Source organism: Phodopus roborovskii, unplaced genomic scaffold, assembly GCF_943737965.1.
Source record: "Phodopus roborovskii unplaced genomic scaffold, PHOROB, whole genome shotgun sequence".
NCBI lineage: Eukaryota > Metazoa > Chordata > Mammalia > Rodentia > Cricetidae > Phodopus > Phodopus roborovskii.
In genome coordinates this window covers 12610534-12629939 of record NW_026126413.1, presented here as the reverse complement: position 1 = coordinate 12629939, position 19406 = coordinate 12610534, and the positions used below count along the sequence as shown (strand labels likewise).

Here is a 19406-nt window from a genome sequence, read left to right as displayed (position 1 = left end):
GAGGCTTTATCTCTACCTGCTGCATTTATCCCGTCTCTGTTGCATTTATCCCGTCTCTGCTGCATTTATCCCGTCTCTGTTGCATTTATCCCGTCTCTGCTGCATTTATCCCGTCTCTGTTGCATTTATCCCGTCTCTGCTGCATTTATCCTAGACTCTGCTGCATTTATCCCGTCTCTGTTGCATTTATCCAGTCTCTGTTGCATTTATCCCTTCTCTGCTGCATTTATCCAGTCTCTGTTGCATTTATCCCTTCTCTGCTGCATTTATCCAGTCTTTATTGCATTTATCCCGTCTCTGTTGCATTTATCTCAGCATGCATTGAAGTGGAAAATGGTCTCTAGCTCTGCAGGGGGACACAGGAGGTCCAGAGTTCATGCACTTTTCAGAATGAGGCACTAGACCTCCAGGCAAGCTTTCTCCCTTTCACTGAGCGGCCGCTGGTTTTTGTTTGTAATTCATTTCATTATAATGAGAAACTGTCTGTTTGCCCTAGCAGGACCTGGAGGGTAATGGGTTTGTCTGAAGAGTTCCACGTGATTGTCTGTGGTTTGCAGCAACTTACTTCTGTTACTCAGCCCTTGCTTGTGGAAGTGACGGCAGGGGTTGTTTCTGTGGCTTACGTGTCTTCCATGGCCACCCCCTACTTTCTTGCTCGTAAGTCATAGGATCATGCTTGGCCTCCTTCTTCCTTTATCTCTGTCACATAGCAGTCATCCTCTCTGGTGGAGGAAGATTGTTGTCTCTCAGAGTTCTTTGAGTTTATCTTTGTCCTGATGCGGGCACAGTACTGGTGATGTTCCTACAACCCAAGCTGAGTCCACACCTCATAGCGTAGCCATGCATTTTATGGCATTTTAGTTCTTAATGGAGGGTGGAGCAGAATTTTCTCTACAGTTCCAGATACTTTGGATCCCAGGGCGGCCTTGCATAGGGCTTGCACATGGGCACACCGGGCTGGGAGCGCTTTCTAGTGCTGCTGTGCTCTGGGATCCCCAGGTCCTGTGAGCAGATGGAGTGGTGGGATGCTGCTGTACCAGGCTCCCTGTGTCCTGTTGTGGGCGAGAAGCAACTCAGAATTAAACAATGAGACGGGACTGTGATGGAACTTATCTGTGTTGTGTTCTTTTCATCTGAATTGCTATTATCAGCATCTGTCTGCTTGCATAGTGTTCAAATTTTTTATTCACTTAAATACTTGTGATTGGGGAGCTAGGAAGATGGGTCAGCCACCAACAACGACCTGTGACACCTGTTCCAGGGGATCTGACCCACTTTATGGTGTCCACAGGCTCCTGCGTGCACATGATGTACACAAAACTTACCCAGGCACACACACACACACACACACACACACACACACACACACATAACTAAAAAAAAATGAATGGGTGGCTCACCCCTTTAATCCCAGCCTTTAATCGCAGAGGCAGGTGGGAAGTCCGTGAATTTGAGGACTCCATATAAAATTCTACATATCGAATTTTAATCCAGAGGGGCTGCGTGCATAGTAAGATCCCATCTTTTAAACCTTTTATCTTTTAAAAATAAGTATCTTTTAAAAATAAATGAAAACATTTGTGACTAGAAAGGCTTTTTTTAGCAGTCACTCACTATTGCCATCTTTCCCACAAGTGATATTTTTTTCTTCTTTTTTTTAATTTAATTTAATTTTTTTATTTTACATATCAGTCCCAGTTCCCTCTTCCCTTCCTCCCTCCCTCTTTCCCTCTCTCCCCCCCCATGCACCCCGACCACCCTCCCCTCCCATCCCCCCACTCCACATGTAGGGTGTTGCCCTCCAGGAGGGGTCATCTAAATCTGACAAGTTATTTGAAGTAGGGACTAGGACTTCTCTCCTGTCTCTAGGTTAAGGGAGTATCTCTCCATGGGGGATGTGTCCGCAAGGTCCATTTGTGCATCAGGAATACATTCTGGTTCCACTGAGCAGCTAGACTGCTCAGGCCTTCTAGCTGAGACCCATGTGGCTTTTTTGTTATTGACAAAACATTTGAGAATTTTGATTCTTATGGGAATAGACTGCAGCTCTTACAGGGTTCTTTGTGCTTTTAAATTCTTTGTTTATTAAAAAAAAATGTACTTATTACTTAATTATTTTATGTGTATGAGTGTTTTGCCTGCACGTATGTCTGTGTACCATATATGTGCCTAATGTTCTTGGAGGCCAGAAGTGGGTGTCTGACATCCCCTCCACACTGTGTTTTTAAGTTACATAGCGGTATTGTGAAAATGCAACTCATCCTTAACTGTGAAACTTTAGTTGTGCTTTGAGCATTACTGAATTACATCAAGCTTATTATATTTTTAATCTTCCCATTAGCAATCATCACTCTGTTCCTGTCCTGTCCTCCCAGCCACGGATTTCCTTTGCCTCTGTGGGTTGGTCTGTTGTGAACATCTCCTGTAACTTTGTGTCTGGTCTGGTTTCCTTCATTTAGTATGGTGGCTGCATCGATCACTGGGTGGTGCAGAATCATACTTGGCCTTCATCTTCCATGTCTACCGTAGACTGGTAGCTTAGAACAGAGTCTTCGAAGAGTGGAATAGGAAGTTCTCTCCATCGTGATGTTTTGGTTACTGGTGGACTTCACAGAAGAAGGCGGTCCTGAGGTTGGATTACATACAGGCTTAGCCATCTCTCTGTAGAATTTCACTCCTTGATATTTGCTCAATTTTGAAGTTGTTTAACTTTGCATTTCTCATAATTTATCCATGTGTCAGTCAGCACTCAGTTACACTAGGGAAGTCAGATATGCCTCCGGTATACTCTCATGAGACACAGGGGTTTTTTGTTTGTTTTGTTTTAAGTGCTGGGGATTGGAACTGGGGCCTCTTTCATAGTAGACAAGTGTCTACCACAGAGCCACATGCCTAGACCAAGTAAAAGGTTTATCTACTGCTCTAGAACAAAGTATCCCCAGACTTTGAAGTGTAGAACGATGCACATTTATTATCTCCTTCTTGTGGGTTGGAGTCTAGGCCTAGCTCAGGATCTTACAAGGTGCAGTGACCTGAGAGTTTGACGTAAGGGTCCACTTCCTAGTTCACCCATATGGTTGTTGACTGAATCGGTTCTTTCCAGGCTTCCCTCAGTTCATCTTGGCTTTTGACTGGAGGGTCATCCTTGGGTCCCTTGCCATGCGGTCTTTCCAGAACATTGCAAAGCTTGCTGCGAGTCATCAGAGCAAGAAAGGGAGACAAGCGAGGTTCACAAGCGAGAGGGTTACAAGGAGCGGTTTCGGTCTGCTGAAACACAGGGATTGCAATGGATAGGGACCCCGGGAGCAGCGATTACTGGGGGCAGGTCAGAAGTTCGCCACGCTCACCTGCCTGTTGCTGAGCCTGCGCTAACCGGTGTCAGAAGAGTGCCTTGTTGATTTCCCTGATTGCAGAGAAACTGTGGAGAAGATGCATCTGAAATGTCCCGGGCATTTGACAGAAGTCCCTGAAGTCGGGTGTTGATACTTGGTCAGTTACTCATTTAGCTGTGAGTCTTCTGCTGTCTCAGCTGTCCCCGCTCTCCTATCCTTTACCACGGTGGTGTTCGCAGTTAGTGTAGACTGGGTAGTGTAAGGATTTCTTTCTCACAACTCTGGAGGCTGGAGGGCCCCAGGGACCAGAGTGCCAGCATGGTTGGTTTGGGTTCAGGACTTGGGAAAGGCCTCCTCTTGGGTTTGTCCTTACTTGATGGACAGAGAGATTTTTGTGTCTCACAGGGACCTTGATAACACCGTGGGCTCTGCTCTCGGGATCATATAACCCCAGCTACATGACTGGGGGTTGAGGCTCTACCGTGCATTTGGGAGGGGACACAAACACTCATTCCATAGCAGATGGTATGATGGCACTCTGACAAAATAATCCTCCTGCCGCCTCCTGCACGCACCCCGTCCTCCTATCTGGAACTTGCTGACAGTTGCTATTCTCTCCTCTCCTCTCCTTTGTTTTCTAGTTGTTTTCCTGGACTCCACGCTGTTTTTTTTTTTTTTTTTTTTTTTTTTTTTAGGTCTTATTTTTGAAAACTGTTCCCTTTTAGAATCTTACATCACGGTGACTCTGTTCTCAGTTCCTTGAGTCTTTTCCTTCTGGAGCACTGCACTGGGACAATGTGGCCTGAGCCCAGTGTTGTCTCAGAGAGTGCAGGGCATGAGGTAAAACTGTCCTTTCCCGATGCTGTGACCCTTTAATACAGTTCCTCATGTCGTGGTGACCCCCACCATAGAATTATTTCCATTGCTGCCTCATAACTGTAATTTTGCTACTGTTATGAATTGTGATGTAAATGTCTGTGTTTTCCCATGGTCTTAGATGACCCCTGTGTAAGGGTTGTTGAACCCCAAAGGGTTGCCACCCACAGGTTGAACCTTGCAAAAAGCCCAGAATGTTCCAGATCTACATAAAGTACAGAGCTAGTTAAACACATAGGTGTACCACACGGATTTTACTGAACTGGAGTTTTGTGTTATTACTTTGCCCCATTTTAAAGGAATGTGTTTAGATATTAACAATGAATTCACCCACAATTCATTTATTCCTCAGACATGGTGAGCCACTGAAGCCTGTCGGCTACAGTCGGTGTTGCCCTGTGTGTATGAGGACGGATTTTTGTAGCTGTAGATAACTTGAAACCACACTTCTGGGTAATTGTTAAACCAAATGATAGGTACTGTATTTTCTAACAATTAAATGTCATAGACGGTTTAATTATAAACACAAAACATTTAATGAAGGGAAAAAGTCCTTTTGTGATGGCTGTGCAGTTGGAAAGTTGTTATCTCACAGTACTATCCTTTGGGACTAATATTAGTGTGGTCTGTGGTCACCAAAGCAGTGTGTTGTGTGAATATAAGGCAAGCTGATGGGATATAGGGATCAGAAACAAAATCATGTGGTACCTTAAAATAATCCATTATAAGCTGGGCGGTGGTGGCACACGCCTTTACTCCCAGCATTTGGGAGGCAAAGGCTGGCAGATCTCTGTAAGTTCGAGGCCAGCCTGGTCTACAGAGCGAGTTCCAGGTCAGCCAGGACTACTGTTTCATAGAGAAACCTTGTCTTGGGAAACAAAACAAAACAAAACAAAAAAAAAAAAATCATATGTACTTATTTTTTTCTGGTGATAGTTTTATTACTGTTGACTGGTATTTAGCTAAACTCTTACATGATATTCTTTGTACCATACTAATCTTTAGGCAAGGATTTTCTTAAGCTTTTTGTAAAATGGAAAGCTTTTGAACACCCATAAGTAAACATTATTGTTAACTCCTTGTGAGTTAACCCAGCTTCAACTTAATAATTATTTCCTTCTTTATACTTTTTAAAAGTTGTATTTATTATTTGTGTGTGTATGTGTGTGTGTGCATGTTTATGTGTGTGTGCGTGTGTATATGTGTGCGCATGTATATGTGTGTGTGTGCAGTGCATGTGTGTATGTGTGTGTGCGTGTGTGTGTGTGTGTGTGTGTGTGTGCTTTCATCAGGTCAGAGAATCTGAAGAGGAGACATGGTGTCACACAACTACATATACACCAGGAGACTTTTTTCTGAGGGTCAAGGCTTAATTCTTTTTTTTTTCCTTTCTGTTGCTTGTCCTTACTCTCTTTTTCTTTTCTGTTCTTCTATCCTGATGGTTTCCTCCTCCTCCTTTTCTTGCCTTCCTTTATTCCTCTTTCACTCCTTCTCTCCTTCCCTCCCTCCCTCCTTCCCTCCCTCTCCTCTCTCCCTCCTTCCCTCCCTCTCTCCCTCCCTCCCTTCCTCCCTGCCTTCCTTCTTTCCGGCTGTTCTCCTTCTATATCTTTTCCTGTTGTTTTCGTTCCTCTATATCTCTTACCTTTCTTTTATCCCTTTTATAACTCCTAAGACAAACATTTCTATTCCAGAAAAGATTAGCTCACAACCACAAGGGACATACTTTTCAAAAACAAATTAAAATCTTTTCACAGGAAGAAATCACATCAAGATTACAAGTTACATGTTTTCCTTAGAAACCCACAAGTAGTTAAGCATTTTTATTTACCTGGAAGCAACAATCATTCTTAACTGATTAATTTGGTCTTCAGCAGGCTAAGTAGATTTCAGCCAGTTCTTTTTGCGCCTGTAGGCAGCTGGTTTGGGTTCCAGTGTAGCAGAATTCCTGTTCTGCTTCTGCTCTGGCAAACATTTCAGCAGGTGGTCTAGCTAACCACCTATTTTTCTTTACACACAATAGGGTCATGTAATTTCACTTTACAACTTTGTTTTTTTCAAGGTACATACCTGGGGCCTGTGATTAATTCTGTAAGTTACATGGCCAAGGAGCTCAGGCCTAACCTTGGGTTTACAGACATAATTGCTCTCTTTATTTTTCCGCAGGCAGAGTTCATGGCTCTATAATACACGAAACTTCCTTGTTCTCATTTTCCATCTTCTGCAACTCTCACAAGGCAAAGTGACTTCTAACCTAATTTCGCTTTTTTTCTTCCTTTCTTCTTATTGGAGGAATTGGCAGAATAACCTAAACCATTCCCCTAGCTTTGCTAACTGTCTTAACAATCTGTACCTTTTAGGCTGGTCCAGAAAGTTCAGTTAAATCATAGATCTAACAAAGCATTGTTGCTCTCATAAAACTCATCTTCATTATGATCTGAAAGAAAGTTGCCCAGTGAGGACTGGGATTTTCCCATGGAACAGCCACCCTATACTAGATACCGTGGGATCCTGTCACATAGTAATCACACCATGCCAAAATCAGCAGAAACACGGCAGCAGGAAGCAGGAGGAAGCGCCACAGAAGCCAAGGGCATTCTGGAGACAGTCCCCCCCCCCACCCCCCCAGAGCGCTGGCTCTCCAGGATGTACCCAGCATAGCAGCTTTGCTATGCGCTGGACTGTATTCCATAAGCTCCATTGCTGATTGCGTCTCCTCTGACATGGCCGCTGGTGTGCGTGTGCGCGGTCATGTCTGTGTGTGCGCGCGTGAGTGTGTGTGCATACGTGCCTTGAGTGTGTGCGTGCGTGTGAGTGTGAGTGTGTGTGCATACGTGCCTGTGAGTGTGTGCGTGCGTGTGAGTGTGAGTGTGTGTGCATACGTGCCTGTGAGTGTATGCGTGTGAGTGTGTGTGTGTGTGTGTGTGATGTACATGTATGGGTGTCTATGAGTTCATGCTCACACATGCAGAGGGCAGATCAGGGCATCCGGTCTTTTTCTGTTGCTTCCTTGACCTGCTTTGAGTCAGGACCTCTTACCTGCTAACTAGAGAGTTTTTACAAGGTCACCGTTTCTGCTCGGCCACCTGGCCAGCACGTTCTTGGGCCCCACTCCTCTATGCTGGGTTATACACACCCATAGCTGTCCCTGGCATTTTACATGGGTGCTCTGAGTTTCATGTGCTGGGAATTCAAACCCAGGTTGAGCAGCAAGCACTTCACTAGTGAACCGTTCCCTAATTGTCCTACCTATTTTTTGAGGCAAGGTCTTCCGTTTTTATTGAATTTACCAATTTGACTAGACTAGTGGAACAGTGAAATCCAGGGACCCGGCTTTCTCTGCCTCCCCAGCACTGGGATTCCCAGTATATATACCATGCCCAACTTTTTTGTGTGGGTATTGGGGATCACTTTGCCATCTTAGCCATTTGAGTGAACTTTTAAAATGCAAATGTTAATATTAGTTTTATATTTAGAAGATATATTTGTGCTAGCACTAAATGTTAATAACATTCATTCAGTGGATTATTTCAATGTCCCCATGAACTATTTATTTATATAAAGTAATTGTTTAGAGGGTACACTGCTATTAGTTCTCTTTTGAGGAAGCTGGTGGGTGTGGGGTAGGTTTCTTTTCTCAGACTAGTAGTTTATCCTGCTAGCATTCTCCTGATAGGATCTTTATCTATGTGCTTGAGTGTGACATGAGCCCTGCAAAATGGTTTTGTATAAGAGGTCAAGACACTATCCTAGGAGGCAGGAGAGATGGCTGAGTGGTTAAGAGCACTTGCTGCTCTTCCAGAGGACCTGAGTTCAGCTCCTAGCACCCACGCCAGCATGCTTGCAAACTCGTAACTCCAGTTCCAAGGGGTCAGATCAGATGCCCTCTTCCCATCTCTGTGAGTACCTGCTCACACACTTCGATGCATACAGACAGACACATACATACGCATAAGTTCAAACAACAGCAACAAAAGAGATCCTAGTCACAGGGAGAGTGTGTGCCTGGAGGCGTTGTTTTCAGGAGATGTGAGGATCGTGAGTTCGAGGCTAGCCTAGGCTACACAATAAGAACCAGTGCTGGACTGCATTTCTAAAGTCAAGTCCATGGATCAGACATTAGCAGCACCTAGGCACTGCAGTAGGGACGCTGTGCCAGTGCCCTGCTGTTCCCTGCTGGGGTCTCACCTCATGGCTTGTCTGTGCCTCCCTTGCAGATAGCTGTGGTCATGGGCTCCTGTACGGCAGGAGGTGCGTACGTGCCTGCGATGGCTGATGAAAACATCATCGTACAAAAGCAGGGTACCATCTTCTTAGCCGGACCACCCTTGGTAAGAATACTATCTTGGTTGATTGATTGTTGATTCATTGGGTTAAATATAGACACAAACTAGTCTATGCTTTAAAAAATATGGTAAGTATAATGTATCACATAAATTTACTGTCTGATAAATCTTAATTTTTCACTTCAGTGGCATTAAACATATTTGCATTATGATGTAGATGTTGCCACATCCGGCTCCATGACTTTTTTGATTTTCTTCAATGTAAACCCATTAAATGCTCCCTGATGTTGCTATGCTACTGCCTTGGCAGCCACCATTCTCTCTTTCTTTCTCTCTGTCTTTTCTTTGAGACAGGGACACACTGTGTAGCCTTGGTTGGCCTAGAATTCACTATGTAACAAGCAGGCTTTGAACTCACAGCCATCCCCCTGTCTCTGCTGGTATTAAAGGTATGTGCCATGTCTGGCCCCACCATTCTGTTTTTTGCTCTTTAAGAATTTGACCACTCTGGGTTATACATAATATTAACTTGTAACTTTTTGTTGGGTAAAATGTTGGGAAATATGCATTTCTATTCCTTCATGTACATGGTGAAATTCTGGAAAAGACAGAATAAATGTAGAGTGGAAGAAACATGGTGGGAACAGTATCTGGCTTTTTGAGAATTTTGAATGCCTGGCTTATCCTAGAAGGTGTTTTGAGCTGTGTAACATAGCACACAACTATACTCCTAGCAGTTAGGAAGTAGAGGCAGGAGGCCAGAAGCAATAAAATAAAAAATGTTCATACATAGAAAGGAATGAAATTCTTCATAATATGGATGGGAAACATGAGACACACATAAAAATGTGATTCCACATTTGTGAATATTTAAGGGAGCCAAAATCATGGAGATAGAGTAGTGGCTGTTAGGATCTATGAGGGAGGAATAACGGAGAATGGCTTCTGCTGACTGGGAGTTTCTTCTGGGAGTGATGAAATGTTCTGGAATTAGGTAGTGGTGATGGCTGCATGATTTTGTGATTACCAAAAAAACCCCTCTGAAATGTATGCTTTAAAATGGTGGAACTCAAGGAATGTCAGTTACTAGAAAGAACTCATTTTCACGCAAAGTAAATGTTTTCTGTGTGAGTCCTAATGTTATTAGAAGTTGAGGTAGACCAGAAGGAGCTGGTACTTAACTGCCAACTCTCCAGTGTTATTTAGAATGCCAGTGTTCTTATCTGTTAACATTTCTCATGTTGTTTGTGATAAGTTTTCATGGGCTCTTGTGCAGAAAATGTACTGAACTTTTTACCTTTGCACTGCGAAGGGTACAAACTTTCACAAATAAAGGTATGAGTGATGTTTGAAAACTTCTATTGGGAGGATTCATGCAGGAGCAACCCCTGGTGTTTTAGGAGAGTTCATCCAGGTCAACCATGGATTCAGATTGACCTTGATTCAGTGGCCATGGAAGTCTGAAGTTCTCCAGATCTGAACCCCTCAGTGGTCCTTGAGAGACTGTGTTTAGGGGAGGAAGAATCTGAAGCTCCATAGATTTGAGGATTGGGTATCCTGACACTTGATGGTAGGCAGGTAGGAAAGGCTTTGAAGAGGGGGTTCAGGTGCTGTTAGTTCGGGTAGCTTAGGGTGGTTTGAGCGACTTTCTGTTCTTGTGGCTCCTTTCCCTCCCTAACTTGCTGTTTACTAGGGTAAATACCTTTCATTTTTTCTGGCTTTTGTCATCTGTGTGCCTGTCACAGCATCAAACATGCTGTGGGTGTTCAACAAATACTAACTGATGACAACCCCCTCTGGAAATTAGTCAGATCCTGAGAATAAATATAGTGTATCTGTTGTTTATCTCTCTTTATGTCTCTAAATATTCAGACACATCTTATAATTAGTTATTGTCTGGACTGAAAGCCATTTAGCACTGCATTTTTTGGAAAGAGAACCGGTAATTGACTTCTGAGGGCGGAATAATTGAAGGTGAAAATTTTAATTGCCTCTCTCTGTGGAAAGATATTTTATTTAAAATAGAGGTTTTGATACAGTGAAGAATAGCCGTCTCTATGCTGGATCTTAGATTAATTTTCATTGTTTTAATAAAATCTTTTTATTTTTATCTCAAGAAACAGATTAGCCAACCTAGTGAAATAGGACTCAACGAACAGTTCCTAACAGATGAGGTTGGCCTTTAATTCTAAGTGGTTTTTAATTTTCTTGTTGTAGTTTCTTGGACTATAAAGAAGTCATTCTTGATTTATTGTTTGATTTTCTTTCTTTTTTGTTGGCTCCATCCTGTTGGATCTTAGATTTGGGTAACTGCTATAAGTGAATTTTTTTTCTCCCACCTTAAAGATAGCTGGATTTTATAGTCCTGGTTATTGATATTTGAAGAGGAATGAATCACAGCTCCACCACATTGTAGAGCTGATAAGAGAAATAGGTACAGATTGCTGAAATACAGATTGGAAAGTAGTGGGTAGATATATAAGCAGAACTCTCTTCTTGGGCCACAGATAGGCCAGTGTCTTAGGGTTTCTGTTGCTCTGAAGCAACACCATGACCACAGCAACTCCTATAAAGGAAAACATTTAATTGGGGTGGCTTGCCAATGGTTCCGAGGTTCGGTCCATTATCATCAGGTGAGGAGCATGGCAGCATGCAGGCAGATGTTGTGCTGGAGCTGAGAATGCGCCATCTTGCAGGCAACAGGAAATGGTCTGAACATCACACTAAGTGAAGCTTGAGCAAAGGAGACCCCAAACCCGCCTCCACAGTGACACACTTCCTCCAACATGGCCACGCATACTCCAACAAAGCCATAGCACCTACTAGTGCCACTTCATTGGGGGCCATTTTCTTTCCCACCACCACCACCAGCAATGCTTGGTTAATACTATGGGATGTCATCACCATGAGGATCCCTGCAGGCCAAGTGGGAGCTCGCCTGGTGGGTGAAAGAAGAAGGATCTCAGGCAGTCAGGGGAGTGCCCACACCTCCAAGGTTTTCAGGTGTGCTGGGCAGCATCGTGAAGAGGAGGGTGAGCTTCCAGGATCTATCTTTTGTACAAGAGCTGTGGGCAACTATTTGTGCATCTGGGCTTAGGTTTCCCATCGAGATTGGGATGATTCTATTCTCTCACTTTGCCTGGAGGTGGGTTGAGAAAGTACAGTGGTCTTCAGCTCTGTGGAAGGAAGAAGGTAGCATAGTCAGGTTAGGCGATGTGCTCGTTAGTGCTGCATTTGGTGGACCAGTGGACCAGCCTACTGTGGCTTGTATCCTTGTAGGTGAAGGCAGCTACTGGCGAAGAGGTGTCTGCTGAGGATCTTGGAGGTGCCGACCTTCATTGCAGGTAAGGCAGGGGCAATAGCTCCTTTCAGGGTCAATGGTCCTTTTGTTGGTTTAAAGGAAGTTTTACATTTTTTTCCCCCTTGATGCTTGTCTGGGTTTAGTCCTCTGGACTAAGAATTGTGTTTCAAGTGAGAGTGTCAGCTACGAATAAAGAAAGAAAGAAAACTTAAAACTTAGTGTGTGTTTGTGCACATGCATAAGCGGATACATTCATGTATGTATGTGGCTGTGCACATGCCAGGGGGCACACACGGAAGTCGGAGGACGACTTGTGAGAGTCAAGTCCCCCTCTACCATGTAGGTTCTGGAAACTGATTCAAGTGTTCATGCTCAGCACCAAGCATCCTTATGGTCTGAGACAGGACATCAGCCCCGGTGTCAACACAGCCCTATGCTAATCTTTTCTGCATCATTCCAGCTTTAGTGTACGTGTTGCCAAAGCGAGCAAGCATGCTGCCTCGGCTTTTCACTGAAGCCCGAGAGGCACTTTCTCATTAGCTTAACAAACCTCACTCGGACGCCTGTTGTATTCCAGGCATGATTTTATTGTTCAGGCGCGACTGAGGAACTTGATAGATTACCTGTAAAGGATGCAAGAGATGAGATGATGGAGACGATGGCAGAGCATGACTCCATCCTCCAACACTGAGACAGGGTGGGGGGGGTGGCGTTGGGGGTGGAGGTGGTGGGGGGACAGATTTGAAACTGGAGTAGGTCTGAGAAGTCAGGCATGTTTGAGGGCTTGCTCAGCAGGCATTTGGCTGTGAGGAGTCAGGATCTTGTCGGGAAGGTCCGCATAGAGAAGGCACTTAATTTAAACTGTACAGTTCATCCTGCCTTGAATGCATACAGAGAAGGGGTCCAGCTCAGTGTCCTAAAGGGCAGGTAGACTTGCCATCCAGTACAGGAAGTCCTCCTCTCTGCGATCATAGCCCCGAGGAGCCCGGTGCCTAAGGGAGGGATCTGGGGCAAGAGAAAGGATGGATTCTTCCCTGTCGTACCTATTGGCTGGCTTAAGGGAATGTCAGTTTTCACCTGTTCCTCTCTCATTCAGCACTTGTCGAGGGTTGATTGGTTGTATTGTTATTAGTGATACAGAAAAAAAAATCAGACCTAGGCCTTGCCCTCAAGAACTTACAATTTAATTAAGCAGGTAAAAGAAATAAATGAATTAAGCATTTACAAAGTAAGTATGCAGACAAGCATACTAAAGGCTCAAAGAAAAATGGTCCATGACATCTAGGGTGGAATCGGCATTGTCAGAATGTTTTAAGACCTGCGCTGAATCGGGGCAGACACTTAAGTGTTTCAGGAAACTCAGCCCCGGGAGCTCAGGGCAGGGCTGCAGTGATCCGTCCAGTTTCTGACTGGTACGTGAGACTGGCAGGCAATCTGCTGGGCTGGGCCAGGTCTCTCTGGAGAGACCTGGCCAAAGGAAGAGTAAGGGTGAGTTAGGGGCATGAGTTTATGCTTTTGGCAGGAGAAAGAGAGGAAAGTGGTATTTGAGGAGCATTAATTTTTGTTGTTTTTTTGTTTTTTTGAGACAGGGTTTCTCTGTGGCTTTGAAAGCTGGTCTCGAACTCACAGATATCTGCCTGCCTCTGCCTCCTGAGTGCTGAGATTAAAGGCATATGCCACCAATGCCCGGCAGCATTGATTTTTTTGTAAAAAAAAAAAATTTTGTCAGTTTTAAAGGGGAGAAACTATCTATAGGCAGTCTATCGAGTTTCGGGGTATGAACCCTGGAATTTAGCTTCTGTGTGTCTCCCTGGTTACCCTTGTGACTTAGATGAGGTGATCAACCTCTTTGAGGCTCATGTGTAAGGTAAAGACTGGATTGGAACCTTCCTCATCAAACATCTGTTAGCATTACTTCTTGTTGGCTCAGCAAGTAGTAGAGCTTGCCTTGCAAGCCTCACAATCTCAGGTCTGGTCCTGGAGCCATGTGGAAAAAAGGACGGATCCTGAAAGTTAAAGTTGTTTTCTGGCCTCTACTTTTGGGCCTTAGCATGAGTGCTTTTGTGTCTATACACACACTCACCATACCCTCCACACACAGATAATAATTATAATCAACAGTAATAATAAAAGGAAGGAAGGAAATCCACAAAACCAAACAGTGTTAAAGCTGGGTGCGCCTGTAATCCCAGAACTTAGGAAGCTAACGAGCAGTGATTACCTGTCTCAATTAAAAAGGAAACATAAGACTAGTCGCAAACCTCTGGGTTGTCTGTCCTCTTAAGTGCACATTTATACCTGCTTTGTCATCTTAGATGTCTCTTTCCTGTTGGGGCAAATCGCAGGCATCTTTTATAGGAAGGCATTGCCTTTTGAATTGGGCTGAATTAGAATCTCCCTTCTGCTCCATCTCTACTGAATCACACTAGAAGCCAGGAGCTACAGCTGCCATTATGTGTGAAGCATGGCAAACTAATTTGGGTTGTCAAATGGGTTTGGGAGCCGAAGGGGCTGCTGTGTGTGCTCTAGGGGAGTAAAGCTGGTCTCTGCTATTATTTAGGATACAAGTTGGACAGATTCCCTGGGAAAGACATCAAAACAGCTTGTAATGGTTTACCCATACAATGGACCAAAATGTCGTGGGGTTTTTCCTGCTGAATGTTTTTGTCTGACTTTACTATTTTTGGCTTTTGGTTTTTTTGTTTGTTTGTTTTGAGACAGGGCCTCTCCATTATGTAGCCCCGGCTGTCCTGGAACTCACTATGTAGAACAGACTGGCCTCAAACTCAGAGATCCACCTGCTTCTGCCTCTGGAGTGCTGGGATTAAAGGTGTGAGCCACCACACCCAGCTTGACTTCACATGTTTTTAAATGTGTTTTATTAACAAGTCTCTCTGTCTCTCTTTCTCTCTTCCTTGAATGTATATTTCCCCACATTTATGTGTGTGAATGCGGTCATGTGTGCATGACACATGTGTAGACATGAGAGGGGACACTGAGTGTCAGTCCTTTGTTCAAGGGCCCCTTTGTTGCTTTTCTCTTCATCTGCCAGGCTCGCCGGTACAAGCTTCCGGGCCTTCTCCTGTCTCTGCCTCCCGAGTCTCTTAGTAGGAACATTGGGAATACAGATGTTTATCCTGTATGTCCTGCTTTTATGTGTTTTCTGGAGATTTGAACTCAGGTCCTCATGCTTGCACAAGTGCCTTTATCCACTGAGCCAGCTCCCCAGCCTGCAACTGTCTTTTGGGAAGCCCACGCCCACAGTTGGGTGTGTACTGTCCCTTAAGGTCTATATGATAAATCTGAAGTTAAAACCTCTTCTTTAATTTTAAAAATGATTTTATGCATATCAATGTTTTACCTACATGTGTGTCTGTATGCATGTTTGTTGTTCATGGACACCAGACGATGGTGTCAGGTGTCCTGAAACTGCAGTTAGAATGTTGTGAACTGCGATATGGGTGCCAAGAACTAACCCTGGGTCCTCTGGAAGGTCTTCATCCAGTGTCTTGACTGCTGAGCTATTTCTGTATTCCCTAGGGGGGGAAATAAAACTTTTCTCAATAAACACCAACTGTAGGAAAGAAAGAAGGAAGAAAAGAGAATAAGCTCTAGTGCATTTGTCTCTGAAATAACAAGCCACTGGCCGGCCATGGTTCCACATTTAATCCTAGCACTTGGAAGGCACAGGCAGGCCAGTCTCTGTGAGGCAGGCCTAGTCTATAGAGCGAGTTCCAGGGCAGGCTCCAAAGCTACAGAGAAACCCCATCTCAAAAAACAACAAAACAAAGCAAACAAACAAACCACAAGCCCTGGAGCCAAGCTCATGCCTCATATAGCACACTTGAAATTGACTGAGAATTCCCACAGCCTTCACCACCGAGCCACTGTATCAGTTTCCATTTTTACTGTCATCGGAGGGATAGTGTGTGTATTTGAGCCTTCTTGTTTACTGGAAGCGAGGGCTGACTCTCATGTCTGACTTGAAGGAAGGCAGCTCGGCAGTCTCAGAGAGGAGAGACCACGATGGGTACTTGCAGCAAAGGCTCGACTGGCTATGCCGTGTCATGTAACTACGTTGTGAAAGCATGCTGGCTGCCGATGGGCATCACGTATGATCCTGTTCAAGGGACACAGAATGAGCCTGAGTAGGCCTATGAACAAGTCCTGGGGTCTTACACAAGGTCAGAGTGGGAAATCCAAGGCATGAGCTCCCAGTGCAACTGTCGCTTGTCCTAGGGCAGGATACTTCCTCTCTATCCGCTTTGTAAGATGCGGATGGTGCTCCTTTGCCAGGCCCAATATGAAAACCAAGTCAGATGGCGTTGATTAGGTGTGCAAGAGGTAAAGGTGCTGGTCATGACCTTAGATTGGGGGGGGTACTGGGGACTTAGGAATTTAATGGCTTCCTCCTCCTGGCTCCCTCCTCACTAGAGTGTGCCTTACTCTGCAGAAAGTCTGGGGTCACTGACCACTATGCTTTGGACGACCACCATGCCCTCCACTTAGCAAGGAAGGTTGTGAGGAGTCTCAACTATCAGAAGAAACTGGATGTGAGTAGGGAACCCTCTGTCTTTCCTGTCCCTGTAGAGCACTTTGGCCCGTGCCACGCGGATCCTGTCCTTAAACGCAGTGCATTTGTCCTAAACGTCTGTAGGTTACCATCGAGCCTTCCGAGGAGCCTTTGTTCCCCGCTGATGAACTGTATGGGATAGTTGGCGCCAACCTTAAGAGAAGTTTTGACGTCCGAGAGGTATGTGGGGAGTGGGACCCAAGCCGTGAGTCCAGCTGCCACCCCTCGGGTTTGTGTCTGTGCAGAGGGACAAGTGTGGGTCTCGGTAAGGGGCTGTGGCGACCAGGAGTGCAGTCTTGGCATAGCACCTGGTCACTGGTCTACAGCAAGTGAGGAAGGGCTCTCGGTGATTAATGTTCACCGTACCACAAGGAAGCTTGGTTTTTTACACAGGTGGGACTCAATGTTACTGGGGGCCGTGAGAATGATAGAGGTCAGTAGCGCCATTTCCAACTGTTTTTCCTCGTGGTTCTTATTTGGCAAAACAGACAAAATGTCAGTAAGTTGTTGGAAGAGAAAAACATGCCTTTTTAGATCAATATGACATTAGCAAAGAGTAGACAATTATAGTTGGAGATGTTGCTATGGTGACAGGTTGTGACACAGCCTTCTGTAATCTAGAGTGACAGTTTTCAGTGTGTGCTTACAGTGTGTAGGCTTTGATTTTCTTCAGGTTCTCCACAGCTGGCAGAATACATTTTAAATTAGGAAGTCATCTTAATGAGATTCTCTGCCAGAGGCTATTTAATACCTTCAGGTACTTTCCCCTTGACTATAAGACTTCTTTTTTTAATATTGGCTTTGTGGAGGGGGGCAAAAAACACAGAAAAGAAAAGAAAATTGCTTGTTCTGTCATTCAGAAAGAACAGCTAGTATTTTGGTATTTGGCTTGATCTGTATATACACTGAGCTCTTTCTATCTGGGGATTCTGGTATACAGATTCCACCAACCGCAGCTCAGAAACCCTTGAGAAGGGGTATTTTGTCTGTACTACTCACATACAGATGTTCGTCTTGTCATTATTCCCTAAACAGCATAGTACAGCAGCTGTTCATATGGAGCAGTTATCCTGTTACTTGTTATAAGAGATGATTCAAAGTTTACAGGAATATGTACATAAGTTATGTACACATACAAGGTATTCAGTACAAGGGACTGCAGCATCTATAGATTTGGGTCCGAGGTATAGAACAAGCCCTCATGGATGAGGCATAGCATATATTTACATATAGCGTAAATAATGTGTTTTTGGTATATTTATGTGTAGACATATGTTTAATTTCCTCCCATGTATATACATTGTTTTAATTCTACTTTTTCTGGTGTAAATTACATGTGTTATTCTGTATCCTTGGAAAAAGTCTCTTTAGTAACTGTCTCTCTATGGCTAACCCCTCCCCCCCCACTTCCCATAGTGTGTGTGGCAACACGGGCAGGCAGGCTTCTTTTTTTCTTTTCTTTTTCCTGTGAATTGGAGAGGGTGCTGTTGCACTGTAGCCATGGCGTCTACAGATATTTAAGCAATGCTTTGTTGCTACTGTTAAATCTTGGCTTTCACAGAAATTCCACTGGTACTTCCCTTTAGAAACGTGACTCAGCTACAGACTTTAGAATTAGGTTTTAGCCCAGTGTTCAGCTGAGTGCAGACAGAGATCATGCCGCTCACAACCTGCTGAGATGGCGGAGGACCATCTTTTTTAGAATAGTCACTTCTTCATTTACCCCGTAGCATTTACTGAGTACATATTCTGAGCATGAGGTACAGAAGTGGACGACAGACCCCAGCCCCTGACCTGCTTCCTGTGCTTCTTAAAGCATTTTAATGGAAATCTTCAGCTCTTGCCACTTTGTGCTGGTTGCTTGCTTATCATGTTTCCTATAATAAATGAGCCTCACGGGGAGGTCTTGATAGCACATGGAGGTGTAGTGATGCTGGAAGCTGAGCTGCAAAACCTGGGCTCTCGAGCAGGTGCAGTGGGGATCCATGCTTGCCGAGTATTGGTTTCTCCTGCTAGAACTGAGACTGGTGTCCTATTACTTGTCTGTTCCTGAAGTTTTCCTTCTTCTGAAGGCCATCAATGTACTTTGCATATAAAAGTGGTATTAATTATAAAGTCAGTCAGAGGCCATTTTATACTAAGTGGCCCTGGACTGCTGGGGCCTCTGAGGAGCTCCATCTTTGTGTGGTAGAACAGTGGCTGTGATGTGTTAATTGCTTGAAGAGGCCTGCAGCACCGAAGTTGTTTTGCTTCCATATTAAGGAATACAACTAAAACATAGTTTAAGGTAAGCTCTTACCTCCTGCAGAGAGATGCTGGAATGAGCCCCTCATTGTTCAGCTAAGGGAACATGAGCGTCATGGGGTAATACACACCCTCTCAAATGGGTTCCGGAGAAGCGTGGAACAGCGTTGTGTGTAAGAGTCCTCTCTTTCGGTACTAGGATTGAAGTCAGGGCCTCAAGTGTGCTGAGTGTGAGCTCCACTGAAAGACCTGTGTGATGGAGACTCATGGATAGACACTAGAAATTTCTGCTCTTTTCAGAATAACAGTGTATAGCTAGTCCTTCAACTGGCTCATATTGAGGATCAATGGGTGTTTATTGAGGATTGATAGTAATAATAGCTTTTTATCAGATGGTGTGCTTTAGTTATTTTTAAGGAGTTATCCTCACTTGAGGATGGGGTCATGAACAGGCTTAGAGGATGCTATGGACCATTTGGAGGAGGGAGGCAGTGCTGGGGGCGGGGTGTCTTTGAACATGCTCATCAGGTGCTCTGCCACTGAGCTGCATCCCCAGGTCTTTAAGGGTTTTGTGATTAGTGTCCTTGTGGTAGAGCTGGAGCCAGACCCCTGTTTGTCTCAGCAGCATTTTCACAGGTTCCTTTTCTACCAGCTCACCTGTTTTCCCAGCTGTCAGAGCCTCTCCTTCAAGGGCTTTGAGTCTATGAGGGGTTTTTTGTTGTTGTTTTTTGTTTGTTTTTCTAATAAGTGACTTACCCTGGAACATCTGGTCACATGTAGAGCCAACCAACATCCCT

General features: G+C 44.5%; 1 protein-coding gene across 1 annotated transcript in view; it reads left to right on the top strand.

The window, feature by feature from the left end:
- Nucleotides 1–19406, top strand: part of Mccc2 (methylcrotonyl-CoA carboxylase subunit 2) — a 57825-nt gene that overhangs the window by 24154 nt on the left and 14265 nt on the right. The window contains exons 7-10 of the mRNA XM_051182836.1: nucleotides 8423–8536; nucleotides 11771–11835; nucleotides 16246–16345; nucleotides 16450–16545. Coding sequence (XP_051038793.1) covers nucleotides 8423–8536; nucleotides 11771–11835; nucleotides 16246–16345; nucleotides 16450–16545 — 375 coding nt within the window. The remainder of the gene's footprint in view (nucleotides 1–8422; nucleotides 8537–11770; nucleotides 11836–16245; nucleotides 16346–16449; nucleotides 16546–19406) is intronic.